Consider the following 14911-nt stretch of genomic DNA (forward strand, 5'->3'; position numbering starts at 1 on the left):
CATACTATCACATACTATGGGACTGTACCATAATCCAACAATACTGGCAGCAGTGCTGCGATGATCTCTCAAGGGTACTGGGAGATCCATAGAAATGCAAAACTGTTACTGCTGGGGATAGAAGATGAGGTCGAACTGTCATGCTACGAAAAACTGCTCTTATTCACAACCACTGCGTTAACCAAGAGAAATATAGCGCAACTCTGGGGCTCTGAAACGGCACCAAGCTATGAGCAATGGACCACGGATGTGAACATTTGTATTGCAATGGAGAAGAGGGTCTACACAGCCAGGGGCTGTCCTGAGAAAGGCCCAAAAATTTGGCAAAAGTGGGAAGACGCACACTGAGAGGTAGCCCCCGTCAGTAATTGGGCTAACATCCAAGGACATGCACAGAGATCGAAAATCACATACTAATGGCATAACAAATGCAATTGGCAGTGCTAAGAAGCTTCATTGTAATGGGTACGTGGAGTGCATTTGTTGGTGGGTGGGAAACGGACATAATCGTTACCTCGCTGCACGAGATGTATGTTTTCTTTATGTGTAAAAAACAATAAAAAACGTTGTATTATATTTAGCTGGTCCTGCACAAATGTGGTTCCACTCAATGGGCCTCATTACAAGTTTGCCGGTCCGGGAACTACAGTACCAGTAAGCTTGCCGGTACTGTAGTTCCTGGACCGTCAAACTATGAGTTGTGCTCGCAGGTGCCTTTCTGCCCACCAGGTCGGACCAGGCGGGTAGAGCGGCACCCGCGAGCACAGCATGCCGCATGCACCGGCACCATTTACAAATGGCGCATGTGCATGCGGCTTCCCCATTCCGATTGAGCCCTATGGGGCTCAAATGGGTATGGGGAATAATTTTTTCCAGCACCCTGGAATGGGCAATTACCGAGTCCACCGGGGTTGTAATACCCCGGTAATTGCCTATTCCAGGGCGCCGGAAAAAAAACGACTCTGGCGGCAGCCGTGCCTGCATTACAGGCATGGGTGTCTGTCAGGGTCGTAATGAGGCCCAATAATGTCTGACAACAAACAGCCCAAATCTACATTCCAATTATTTCTACCACATTGTGTTGCTAGTGTAAACTCTTGAGTCGGTATAAGTTTGTGTAATGTGGAAGCTGATAGAGGCATGGTTTTAGATAAGTGCAGGATCACAGGTGAGGCATGCATTGTAGCATTTAATTGTGATAGAATATTAGCGAATAGATCCCTCAGTACATTATAACGACAAATCTCTCCTGCCTTTAACTTATATTTAAAATGTAGGAATTAAAAATCAAGCATGTGCCGACCATCAGGAACCTGCCCAATCCTCCGAATGCCCGCTTTTTGACAAGAAATCCATGACAAAGCACAATTATTTTGCTGCACAGCCAGATTTTTCCACAAACTAGAGTCCGCACAGAGTAACTATTTTTCGCCTCGAGTCACAATACATTTCTTCTATTCTTTTACCACATGTTTTATGAATGGGGGAGTCAAGTTGGCTGGCAGCCTTTTTTCTGCAAATATAGCCACATCAATGGGCATGGGTGAAACAGCTTCTCTCTCAATGTTAATCCAACCTGCACAATTTACTTGGTCAGGTATAATCCAGTGATGCAGAGTACATCATGCAAACGTAGAATGATATCTGTTTATATCAGAGTAGCCAAAGACAACAACCAGTCTTTGAAGAACATCTTTTGGAATTTGTGCACGGCCGTTCTCTCCCCACAGAAATCTATTCAGCCATTTATTAATGTTCAAAAGAAGTTTGTTCGGGAGCGGAAGCATATTGTAAATATATACCAATTTAGGAAGTAGGGTCATTTTCACTACATTAACCTTGCCCCCAAAGAGTCAATTTTAATTTCTCCCATTTACAGCAGAGTATGTCTATCTCAATAAGTTTCAGCCGAATGTTAATGATCAAGAGAAACTCTATATCTCTACATGTTTTCTTATAATAGTACGATTTTGCACTGTCAGAGGCTTTTTCCAAATTCTGCTATGCAAAGGCAAAAGCTTGTTTCAAGTGCTTTCTCAGTTCTTCCACATATTCATGGATTGTGGTTGCATTTACAAGAACCTGTTCGTTAGTTCTGTAAAGCAGATGCTGTGGCTAAACCATCTTCCTTACTGTCAAAATGTCATGTGGACTAAGATTTGTTGATCTAGATGGTGTTGACCTAATAGCGATTAACACCAAAGGAAGTTGCAGATCCCAGATAGATCCGGCTTCAGCTACACTTTTAACATATGAGCTATTGAGCTGTTACACCATTCTACTCGACCTGAAGAGGAGGGCTGATATGAAATGTGCAATCTTCTCTTCACACCCAACATTTGCCAAATTTTTGTGATTACTGCACTAGTGAAATGACTTCCACAGTCTGATTCTATTCTATGAGGTTATCCAAATCTTGAAAACATATGATTGACTATCAGAGTGGCCACGGTTTGCGCACTGCATTCTGAGGCTGGAATTCATTCCACTCATTTAGACATTAAACAAATGAAAGTCAGCCTGTACCGGTTTCCCCTTGCTGACCTTTGCACAGGGTCTATAAAATCGATTTGCAGGTCTGACCATGGGAGCGTTAAAACCTCTTTTCATTAATAGTGCTCTCTGAGTCAGAGAAGTAGGCTGAAAGTGTGTACACACTAAACATTCCCTGGTATAGAGTTCTATATCCTGTGACATATGTGGCCAATAGGCATAATCTTTTAAGATTTCCAAAATCTTCTGGGAACCTGTGTGGCCCACAGTTGTGGCATCATGGGCATGATGTAACATCAATCCCGGAAATGACAAAGGCACTACCAATTGGAGTTGGCCTGACACAGATCCCCTAATCATCAGCCCATCTTGTAAAGAAATTCTCTTTTTGTTTTTCAACAACACCTTCAGTTCCTCTTTCCCTTTGCTATCTTCCTCATTCAAAGGATTTTGCTCTGCATCTAGCAATTAGTTGTAAAATGGCCCTTAAATAACATCCTCTTTTTGTGCCTTAACCAAGTCTTGATCAGGAGTATCAAAATTCCACAGTGCCATGGGCTGATCAACCGTTTTCTGAGATTTGGAGTGTGTTATCGCATCCACCTGGATTTCACCCAGCAGGTGTTCAATGGCAAATAACTCACCCATCACAGCCCCAATTTTCGCTAATTGATCTGCCTTATCATTATCCTCCTTATCTTCCCCTGGTGTTTTCAAATGACCACGTATCGTTCTCCAATGGATGATCATGTTACTTTCTGAAACAAGTCTGTCTATGGCTTGGATCATTTTGCCATGTTTAAGTGTTTTTGTTATATGTGAGCATTCCCTCCAATTTCCAGCTGGGCAAATACTCCACAAAACTGGTTTGACAATAATCAGAATCAGTGACTAATGCTATTTCTTTACATTTATATTCCACAGCTGTAGATATTGCATTATAAATGGCAGCCAGTTCCTCAACTTGACTGCTTTTGGGTCCTAACCTCATGCTTAATCTTGGTATGCCATTGCATTTGATCCACCACTTTCCTATTTCTGCCACAAATTATTTTTCAGAATCACGTTCCACGTGATATGCCCATCCATCTGCATACACGGTTGGGAGCTTCTTACACATCTCTTAATTGAAAGCTTTGTGTGGAGATTGCTCAAATACATTTAAACTCATTTCTAACTCTGTCTTCTGATGCACAGTCATGTAAGTCTGCTAGCCCTTGAACAAATGGGCTCTTTTTGTTCTGTCCATATCTTGCTTCCACTGGAAATCCCTGTAGCGCTAACGTTCATGAAGTGATTCATGACTGGGCTAAATTCCCTGATCTGATCCTTTTACTTTGGAAGAATTGTAAAGGCTGATGATTTGTTTCAACAATCACCCGCTCCCCTTGAATTATGGGTCGGAAATGTTGCAATGCCCAGACACTGGTCAGTAGTGCCTTTTCACATTCACTAAATTTGGTCTCTACCTGTGATAATGCCTTGCTGGCATATGCAATGGTTTTGTTATTTGCATCATGTTTTTGATATAGCCCTGTTGGCATACATTGATCTGTGAATTCTATTTCTTCAAAGAAATCCTGTTTTTTTATTGGATATGCCAAACATGGCGTTTTCACCAGACAGTCTTTTAACTTGGCCACTGCCTCATTTTGTTCCTTTTCCCATTTCCAGGGTACACTCTGCTTCAGTAGTTTGGTCAAGGGTTGTGTGATCTCTGCATAATTTGAAATACATTTCCTGTTGTAACTCGTCATTCCTAATAAGATTTTTAAACTTCTCAAATTAGTGGGATCTTTGAGTTTCTGAATTGCTTCCACCATTTTCTCCTGTGAGTTTAACCCATGTTCTGTCACTTCATGGCCTAGAAAGTTTACCATTTTTCCACACCACTGTGCTTTCTGTAGAGATACATTTGCCCCAGCCTTCTGTAGCTGACTGAGCACATGTATAATTTCATTGAAATGGGTGTCACCAACACTTGTCTCATTCTATGCTTCCCTATCTTTATGTCAACCTCAGTGACACCTTCGACAGGTATTTCCACCCCATTGAAGTTGTACACAGGGCCTTCACTCTGCCTCACCTTTATACAGTTCTGTCGGGACTTACCCTCATTTATGCTTTGCATTAGTTCCCGAGGAGTTACTGTTGCTTGGGCACCTGTGTCAATCATTGCAAATACATTACATTTCTCATGAACAGTGATGGGAGAATAGTTTCTGTCCTCAGATTCTTCTAGTACGCATAGAAAGTGTGAATGGTTTCTGATCTCAGGACTTACTTTTCTCAGAGCAGTCTGGCTTTTTACTAGGCAAAGGGGCCTATGAAATGACATTTTACCCTCCTTTTTGCCCATTTCCTTTTGAATTTCTTTGTCTATTTTCCTGGACTCAGAACCAATTTGAAGTATAGCCAATGATTGCCCCTCTGATTTGGGACCGCTAGTGTTCATTCCGCATTCCCTCATTGTTCTTTCCCCATTGTCTGGGTCCTCTCTACTTACCTCCACTCTGGAACCTATTGGCTGTGTACTTCTACAAGTGTCATGTGTCAGCATGTCAGTTTCTGGTGTGTGACACTTACCTGCATGTTGCCGGTACTTGTAATTTCAGTCTCTTGGAATATCTGTGGTTCAAAATACTCCTCAGGTAATTGACCCGCATCTGTCTTTTGGGTAACTTTCATTTCTGTGGGGTTATAAACAGTATTTTGGTCATCAAGTAAGGATAAACTACCAGCTGATCCTAACTCCTCATTCTGTGTTTCATTTTCGTGTTGCACATTCGTTTTAAATCTATCTCTCTGCCCTTTGGGTTTTACTAGTTAATTTTCCTCCTTTTGTTCTTCATTTTCTTCATTTTCACACACCTGAATAGTCTGGTTCAAATCCAAGTTAAACCACACTCCTTTTTTGTGTGTGTTAGTGTTCCCTGTCTCACTTTCATTCATGTGTTTTCTTGTTTTTAAATCGGCAAGCAATTCAGTATTTTTATTCAAAGGTGATTCATAGGCATCTGTGTTCTCATCGTGGCAGTAATGACTAGCTAGACACTTGTTATCGGTACGTGCAAGATCACTCCTATTACCTTCTGCACTTTCATTTGGTTATTGTTTTTGAACTGCACATCATTTCCCTATTTGCTCAGACAATCTTTTAACCTGGGCCTCTAAGCACTGAAACCTGTCCAGGTCTCTGAATTCCTCTCTTTGTGGTCTAAGCCTGTAACGGTTGAATCCACCCTGATTAGCCCTGTTCTGATACCTTTCAGGAGATTTATTTCTGTTTGTGTTTCCCCTGAATTATCGTGACACAGGAGGTGGGGAACGTGGGGTGACCATTCTATGACCATGGTCAACTTGTGGTGGGGAGGCTAGATACATAGTTCATATTTTGTTTTATTTGGTGAGAACTGTTCCCTATGCTAATTTGCCTTTTCAATGAATCTATCCACATACCTTAGTCTTTCTTGATGGCCATACACCATTGTGTTTGGGTCAAATCTAATCTACCTAATGTCTGGTATGGACCGTTGTACATCTGATTTTGATTGTTATTTAGGCCTGGCATATCATGGTGAAATCCCACTCTGGGAGAATTACCAAGGTACAGAGGACTTATGTAAGAATGTCTATTGCTGGGATCCATGGATTGGAACATAGGAGTTTGGGGTGGTGTTCTCTCTTTAGCCACACCCGTTGGATTATGCATCATGTCATTCTTTGTCTGACTTTGGGCTGATTGTAGCGGCATCTTTACAGATTTTACCTCTACAATTGCTGGTGTGGATTCCTTAGTTTTTGATTTGGTCTCTTTATGTTTAGGTCCCTCTTCTTTCTCATTTAATGGTCCATTCTAAGTGTTTTTCCCTGTCAAATTCACAGATTAATTGAGAGACCATTTATTTTGGAGCCCATAGAAATACACAGTTTTCAATTCTACTGAATTAGGGTTAAAGGTCACATCAAAACTTGAGAATGCCCCATTTAAGTTTTGGAAGAACTGCCGAGGGATTCCTTTGGCTGTGCAGACATGCTACAAGCAGCTTTCCTGGCTTGCTGTATAGACTGATAGGGCGAGAATTGGTGTCTAATTTCTTTCTCAAAATCTGCCCATGACAAATTTTCCTGTTCACTCAGACCACGGATAACACCAGCAGAAGTGAATTCCAGGGTGATACCGCCTATATTGTTCCCTTTCCTTAGGGATTTGAAGGGTTTTAAATATATGATGGACTATCTCCAGATCGTCTATACAGTTATCACCTTCTTTTTTGAATGGTCTGATCAGACTTTTGATAGATTTCATACTTTTTAAAGGACTACATGGTGCATTCTGGGATGTATCATTTTGTCCCTCACTCCTATTCTCTTGTGGGTGAGAATGTGCGTGAGCAGTTGCGGGTGATTCAGACCCTAGTATTGGATCATAGCCAGGCCTGGTCAGGTGGACAGCTGCTGGCAAATTTCCCTGGCTAGGGCTGTTATTAAATTCAGCTTCAGTGAACATGATGCACTGCTGCTTTTCTTGCGACTTAAAATTAAAGATTTGCTGTTTCAGTTCTCTGCACGGCGCATGAAGCTGCTGTGCCTCATGGCAAAAAGTTGAATTCTCATCCCTGACTTTAGTGATTATTCCTTGTAACTCTTTAATCTGCGCCTGACAGCGGTCAACTGCTTTAGTTCTTTCTACATTCTCATCCAGTAAAGTAAATATTTCCTGTTCCATGGCACGGAATTCCTTATCATTTTCAATATTATCTTTTCTAATGGTCTGAATTTCGGGAATTGCAACATCTTTGTCCTGTCTTACTCCATCTAATACTGTATTTAAATGAATTAACTCTTCCTCACTTTCAGCAAATTGTTTGTCTCTGTGGGCCAGCTAGGCACCAAACTCACTACATTTGGCCTGCAATTGTGTGTCCAACTCCCCATGTTTTCCCATCTGTATCAATTCCACTCGTTCTGCATCTAAATCACATTGCAACTTGCTAAAGACCTCAAAGTCTTTCCCTCGCAACTTTATGGATCTGTGTAGCAGAAACCACAGCTTGGCGCACAATCTGATAATATAATTTCTCTCTTCCTTACTTACGCTCTGATGCTTGGAACAGTCTAAGGAAACACGTTTGCACAATACTTCCTTCATCAAAAATCTTTTCGGGGCCTCTTTCTGAACTTCAGTACTAATCCTGTCTTCCCTTGTTACTATGTATTCAGATGACCAGTTTGCAACAGCAAAGAGTTGTGTTTCAAGATAAACCGACAATTTAGAAAAATATGCTTGTATCTCCGGCATGGTGGGATTAGTGCCAGTAACACAATACCAAAAATCAATGTGCACAGAGCACAGTTGGTACCTCACATCTCTAACTCTGAGAATGAGTGTACCATATGATTATGATGTAATATGCGAGGCTACGCCCGATCATTACTTTACCCCTTTCTGGGTCAACTGCTTAGAAAGCGGCTATGCTCACCACTATCCAGAGTGTTGGCGGTCACGGAGTAGGATTAGAATGCGTGTGTGCATTTTTACAAATAAGGCTTAGCTGGGCTGGTCAGGCTCTGATAGAAAGCAGCCCATGTGGATGGGTGGTGAGAGGAGTTAGGAGATGGACTGAGTGCTAGAGACTCGCTATGTGTCCAGCCTGCCCAAATTTGTCATACGTCTTGGCTGCATACTGATGTCAGGGTTGTTAAGGTATAGTTTGGTGTAAGTAGGCTTAAAAACATGGAAGTGCCCAGCTAGCCTGATTTTTGTCTTAGGTCATAGCTGCATTCTACTGTGAGTGGATGGATAGCCATGCATGCCGAAGTGGTGCATTTATATGTACCAAGAGCCCGAATGGGCCTTATCTTTCAAGTCGCTGTGTCGTCAGAAAGTCTGTGGAAAAAAGACTAGTTACCATTATAGACTCTTCTAGGCACTATGCGGGTGAGGGGTTTGGGGACCCTCAAGTCTTCTAAACGCAATAGACTGACTGACCTAGGATATCTTACAGGTGGTTACAATAGGATTTGGGATAGTAGGATTCTCTAGGCGCCATGGACCGGCTACCTTTATAATCTTACTAGATATCTTCCTGGTTCTATGTAATCTACTAACCGCTGTTTACTAACTGCAATATCAGGATACAAAGCCTGCATTAGGATTTGTATGTGTAATGGAAGGATTGCCAGTGTAGATCTGGGTTGAAAAGGTGGGCTAACCTTAAAGGTGCAGCACAAATGACCATTCCCAGATCAATTTAATGCACACACTGGCTATCCTTCAGACGTGTCCAATACTATTCTTCATAGCAAGCATCATTTACTCAATTTGCACAGCGTAGTGCAGAGGAGAGCGCAAAAGGCGGCTTACACGCTTGTAAGTGCAAACGTACATGTCCCCGCCACCGAATTATGTGGAGACTCAAATATGACCTCCATAAAGAGAACATAACCTTTGGAGAAAATAAAGGCAACAAGCCGTCACTATAATTACACATGCAGTAACTGGGTACCTTCAACATGGCAACAAAAACATAAACACTTATTTTTTTGTTTACATTAACCAAAATGGGACCCATCCCAGGGACAGAAAAGAAAAATGGATGAGCAGAGGGTGTGTACCATGCACCAGCGATTAACAGGGTCAAAAAAGCGTGTCAGAGGGGGACCGTAACTGCACACCCATAGTCAAGGCACATAACCTAACCTCTCGTTCATGAAGGACCAGGAAGTGGGTCCAGATTGCGTCATGCGGAGTGGGCTGCGGCAATATCCCATTGAACCATTTTCTGTCGCTGCAAAGACCAAAAGGCGACCCCACAAAGTTGGGGCCTGTACAAGGATGTACCTCAGTAATTAGAATCCAATCACACCTTTCAGGCAACCACATTTTTTACTTTTCTCATTCTCGTGAAGCGGTAGAACTTCCTCTTTAATAGTAGACTGCTCATGGTTGTAGGCCACAGGAAGAGACACAGAAGTGGCTCTGCGTGCACTGTCCTGACATGCACATGCACGTTATGGCATACTGCTCAGCTTTGTATAGGCCTGGAATGCTGCTGCTGTTAAAGCCGCTGGGACCAAGGCTGCTGCCTACTGCTGGCTACCAAATGCTGGATCTGAAATTAGTGTGTAGCCAAAGTATAGGAGGATCTTCCATCTGCGGCTTGATCTTCACTAGTGACATGTTGCATGACAACTTGGGTATTCAGAGTAAGCAATGCTCAGACAGGCCCCAGTCTGTGAGACCTAAAGCCAGAACATGCCATAAAAGGACAAACGAGAGTGAGCAGGAAAAAGGAAGGTGCTGCAAAGATTGAGGAGTGAGTTGTATGAATTGTTAAGAAGCCCCTAGATCACCATACCAGAGCTCCTGTAAATAAGGCTATTACAGTTCAAACCTCTGTGAAAGCATTATGAGAGTGTGGTTCAAAGCCTGTCCCAATTCTACCCCTGCACTGCTTGCTAACCAAGCTGTTACACACATTATACTGAATTTACTTAGCTTATTCTAACAATCTGCCTACAAACCTGTTTAAAAGCTTGCCATTTATCTGGCCATAAAGCTGGCCAATTAGCAAGAGCTAGCCCAAATCAAACCCAGCCACTCTTTTCACCTCACTCCATTGTGTATCAACCTACCTTGTTGGTAACACTTGCAAGCTTTTCATGTTAGCTGGTGAAATTGTCCATTTTGGCCCCTAGCCATCTTAACACTTACTTTTCAGCATCTAGCTACGAATTGAACATGTCTGTTACAAGAGCCTATAGAGCAAAGCAAGCACAAAATGCATTGCACAAAATCAGCATGAAAGGAATTGGCAGCAATATAGAAACATCTCCTACTTGCATCTCAACAAAAGATCACTGAGCTATTCAAAAGGACCTGTCAGACTTCTTAGCAATTTGAGATTTCTCCTAAAAAACCCTGTCTCATTAACTGTCCCCTACTGTCTTCTAGAGGTTTTGGAAAGGAGTGCAAGGAGAAGGAGGCAATATGAGGAAGGAAGACTTGGCAATCCAAGTAGTTTGAGAAGCTTTAGAATTTATAGATGCTTCACAGATGGTGTAAATCAAACCCCAGCCTGAGGAAACATAGTAAGTGCCAGGTAACCTCATTCTTTGGGCCTGGCGCCCTGTACCATACAGAGGAGGCATCTGACTAGAAAGGGACAAAATGAAACTGAAGAACTATAGAAATAGCTCCACCATCAATAATGCAAGATAATTTCAAGTGGGAGCGGAACAAATGCAAAGTGATGACAAATTATTTCCGGTGTTGTCACTGTACAATGGCACAGCCATTGGCTACTCTGGGAATATCAAAGAGGAGGCCGAAGTAGAAGGGCAAGAGCAAAGGAACCTATGTTGACCAATTTCGAACATGTCTGTAACCCAGAAGCCAGTGTGAAGAGATGCAGTGATGGCAGACTCAATGGGAAATTCAGTAAATAAAAGAACATCGAGGACCTTAGAACTACTTTAGCGAAGTAGTCGGTAAAAACACGTTTTTCCAGGGTGAACATGTACAGACAGAGGCAGATCATTTCGAGCACATCGGTGTCTGGGGAAATAGGATGAATGTGGGGGCCAGGACAGATGAGTGAAAGAACAGAAAAAATTACACCTCAAAATAAGACTGTGTTATTTACTGCTGAGGCCAAATAGGGAAGTATCTGAAAGCACACAAGTACTTCAAAAGCATGGCATGAAGCCTGCAAAAGGAATTAAAAAGCCAGGGCTCATCAATGCAGGGAATATCATCACACATCAAATAGCTAGACACCTCCAATCATGAAAGCAAATTTACAAACATCGATTAATAACAAGAAACATGTGTATCACTAATGTGGAACGTTTAAGAAAGAAAGAATCCAGAGATGCCCTAAGATCAACATCCTTTGTTTGCTAAAGGACGGAATCGTCATATGTCACTAATGAGTCCAAGATCTGAGAAAACGGATTAGAATTTGGATACAGCAGTGGGGGGGCACTGACCCGAGAATCTATCATAGTGGATTATGAGAAAGGGAATCTACCCAACGTCTTAGAGCTAAGTGAAGATTTGAAGACCACACGTTAACATTTTAATATTTCAACCCTGTAGAAAGTGCAGCCAGATCGAACATTTCTCCAAACACTGAAGAATGCCAAGCTTCTGCCCTTGTACTATTTTTAGATAACATTTTGGAGGACTTCTTTGCACATATCTTACTAAAATTGTTCTCCAATTTAGTTGCTTTAGTTGCTCCCTGACTCCTTGCCAATCACTCCTACAGATAATTACCACCACTCAGTCTGGTGGATTTAACGCCATATTATGAATGGTGGTATGGCAGAGTTGGAGCCCACTTTTGGTGTCCTATGGGGAATTTGCAGATATGCTGCTGATGTAATTTATGCCAATGGTAAATCCCCCAGATATGGGATATGGCAATGGAGAATGTACCACCAGTTATGTGCTGGATGGAGCTGTTTTTCCTTCATCTTCAAACGTATTTGGCACTGCACTGAACACAGTCTTAAGTCTATTACACCAAATGCATGTCGATTACATATTTTTCTGTAATGTTGTTTTGAGGCCCAGAGTGTTTCATTTTGATCATTAATGTAAAATGAGTCTCTTATTATAGTCATATTAATTGCAAATATTTTTCAGACCCTAGTGCTGTCACAATAGGCTCATGGAGCTGAAAGTGTAAATAAGAATAAATTCCTTTAAAATCAAATAATTATCAAAATTGTCAGGCATTAGGAAATGCCACTGTAATTTCAAACATTTAAATTAATATTGTAATTTATAATAAAAATTAATTAATTGTAAAGCTGCGCTTTGAATTTTTATTCTTGATCTTTTACTTGCAATATATTAAAGAATTCATAATCTATGCAACTTTTATTATCTCAATGTGATCGAAATGCAGCAGCATGTTGTCTTAACCACTATAGTTATTATATTGTTGCTCTATCATTTCTATGTCTTTTATTGTGGTCTATTGGGTCTCCCTGATGGGGTGGGAAAGGCACACGTGTGGACCCTTTTGTAGCGGTAGGAAGAGACTTAAGCTGAAATGAGTCACTGACACATCAGGGATAGATTTTTATCTTGTACAGTGGGTATGTGTCATCACATTTTAATGAAGTCTACTGAGCTGTAGCAAAACCAAAAGCGGATGGCTGGGCGGTTTTGAATCAATCATAATCACTGGCATAGCTCTGGCCAACCATCCAGACCATCATGTTTCAGCCTGTCAAGCCATTGCAGAAGTGGAAAGTCCATTTGCAAATCAGGCTTCGTCCCGTACCAAAAGGGCAAGTCCAGCCGGAACTGCTAGGCCCTTTTGCACGAGACCACAAGCAACCCCAGATATGTTGCTTCCTTAAATCGTCTTTACATTTCTGTAAAAGCTTGCCAGGCTGAGAAACAATGGTGCGGTAGTTGCCCAGATCTATGCCCGTGGATATGATGGATTCAAAACCTTGCAGCCATCACCTTTTGTTTTTTTATAAGTCTGCTGAGCTACAGACTTGCTATGGTTAAAACATATTTTGGGATGATTTTTCAGTTCTTTCATGTTTTTGTTCTGTTTAATGAGCAATGAAGTGTTGCTACGGTAGAAGAAAGAATTGAAATGCTTAATGGACCTTTCATGTGCTACAGATAAGCTGAACAACTCATGCTTCCGACGCCCTCCTTTTTTTAGGTACTGCAGTCGCGTATACCTGAGGGGCAGCACCTTTTTGAAGCTCTTCGTCTTTATCGACCAGCAATGGGGATCACAGAAGACTTGCGAATGGAGGATTTGCGTTACCACTGGATGCTCTACAAATCCAAACTAAAAGACTCTGGTAGTATTTTGGTAAGATGAAATCCCTTATTTAATTACTGGCTATGGTTTAAGAGTAAACACCGAACATTTTTAGTTGTGAAGGTAGGGTAGGAAGTGCAACTCCTGCCATCTAACATTTGGTTCTGGTACTCCCAGTGCTTGTCTAGATAATGCTTAAAATTACAGCCATCAACCACCTGTGTGTCTGAAATGTAACTCCCCTATGGCATCAACCAAAGCACTTAAATATGATTTTCTCTTTCTGAATTAAACAGTACTTTCCACTCATGAACATTGATCAATGCGTCAAGATGGCATGGAAAGTCCCAAATTACACAGAGGTTCTGGAGCCAGTTCAAGCCTGGCTTAATAAGGGAAAGAGACAAAGTGCAAGGCAAAACCCAGCTTTATTATCATCAAAATAAAGCAGGGACAACATGCAATCGTTGAATTGTTCTTGGAGCTCTTGCTGATTGCATAAAAAACAATGGTTTTTACATTCAACATTTGTCATAACTGACATCATACTTTAATATTAGTTATGAAATAATATGAGGAACAGCGATTGGTTAATAGTGGTGATTACATATATATTCAATAGGGGTTCCATTTCTAATTGGGTAACGCTTGTCTGATGGCTCCTCCTGTGACCAACTCTAAAGTGATAAAGTTAAAAAGACATAATTTCTGCAATATGTAATTGTCTGGCATCAAACTGCATGGGTGGCGTAACATTGGAGATTTTCATTGGTTGGCTTCTTACTAACCAACCTTGGACAGCTGACATGTCGTCAAGACATGAGCTAGACAGGATTTGTGCGATAGAGGTCCACTGACTGCTTTTCTTTCAATTAAAGAAGATACCATCCCTCATTTCTAGGCCAGGAGCCCGGGATACCTCTTTGTATTTGACCTTGTGTGGTATCTCATGTCTGGGTGTACTTGTAAGGAGTAAGACAGGTGTCCTATCTGTGTTCATTGCTAATGAATAGACAGTGTTCTTCAATTATGGGTTACATTTGATGGGACTGTGCTTGGAATTATTTCACCCTCTCTTTATTGTGAGTTTAGCTAATATGCATGTGAGTGTTATGTTTTCTCTTGCCACTGGGACACTCTTGAGTTATTCCTCATGGAGTCTTTTGGCTTATAGTTATCCTGCATTATGTATAATATAAACTTGAAGGTGTCCCCAACTCTGGGCAGGATTTGGGGCAGTATAAGCATAAACAAAAAAATAGTGTGCCGCCAGGAAATGATTTCTTTTTAGAAATAGATTATTCTCAGCTCTTATTTGTAGGAGGGGACAGCCTTTTGAATGTAGTTCTGCTCAAACCTGACAGTCCGACATCAAAGGCAGGCAAATTTCAGCTTTGTGCAAATCAGTAAAGCAACTAATTGTTTTATGCCTTGCATATTGCAAGTTATTTATTTATTTAGCAAAACGTAATCAATTAATATGACGTGTCTTCAGACAAATAGACAAACACAAAATAAATAAATTAAACAAAAGATAGACATATATAAAAAATTTAGCTGTGCAGAAAGAAGTTATGTCAGTCAGGCAATAGACGGGAGAACAGACACTTTTT

At 41.3% G+C, this 14911-nt stretch overlaps 1 protein-coding gene across 7 annotated transcripts in view; it reads left to right on the forward strand.

Annotated features, from left to right (window-relative positions):
• SYNE3 (spectrin repeat containing nuclear envelope family member 3) overlaps window positions 1-14911 on the forward strand; it is a 982841-nt gene that overhangs the window by 906480 nt on the left and 61450 nt on the right. For all 7 annotated transcript variants that reach the window (XM_069637674.1, XM_069637672.1, XM_069637675.1 and 4 more), the window contains one exon: window positions 13194-13349. In XM_069637674.1, coding sequence (XP_069493775.1) covers window positions 13194-13349 — 156 coding nt within the window. The remainder of the gene's footprint in view (window positions 1-13193; window positions 13350-14911) is intronic.

The sequence above is a fragment of the Ambystoma mexicanum genome, chromosome 14, assembly GCF_040938575.1.
Source record: "Ambystoma mexicanum isolate Mex_15411 chromosome 14, UKY_AmexF1_1, whole genome shotgun sequence".
NCBI classification, from domain to species: domain Eukaryota; kingdom Metazoa; phylum Chordata; class Amphibia; order Caudata; family Ambystomatidae; genus Ambystoma; species Ambystoma mexicanum.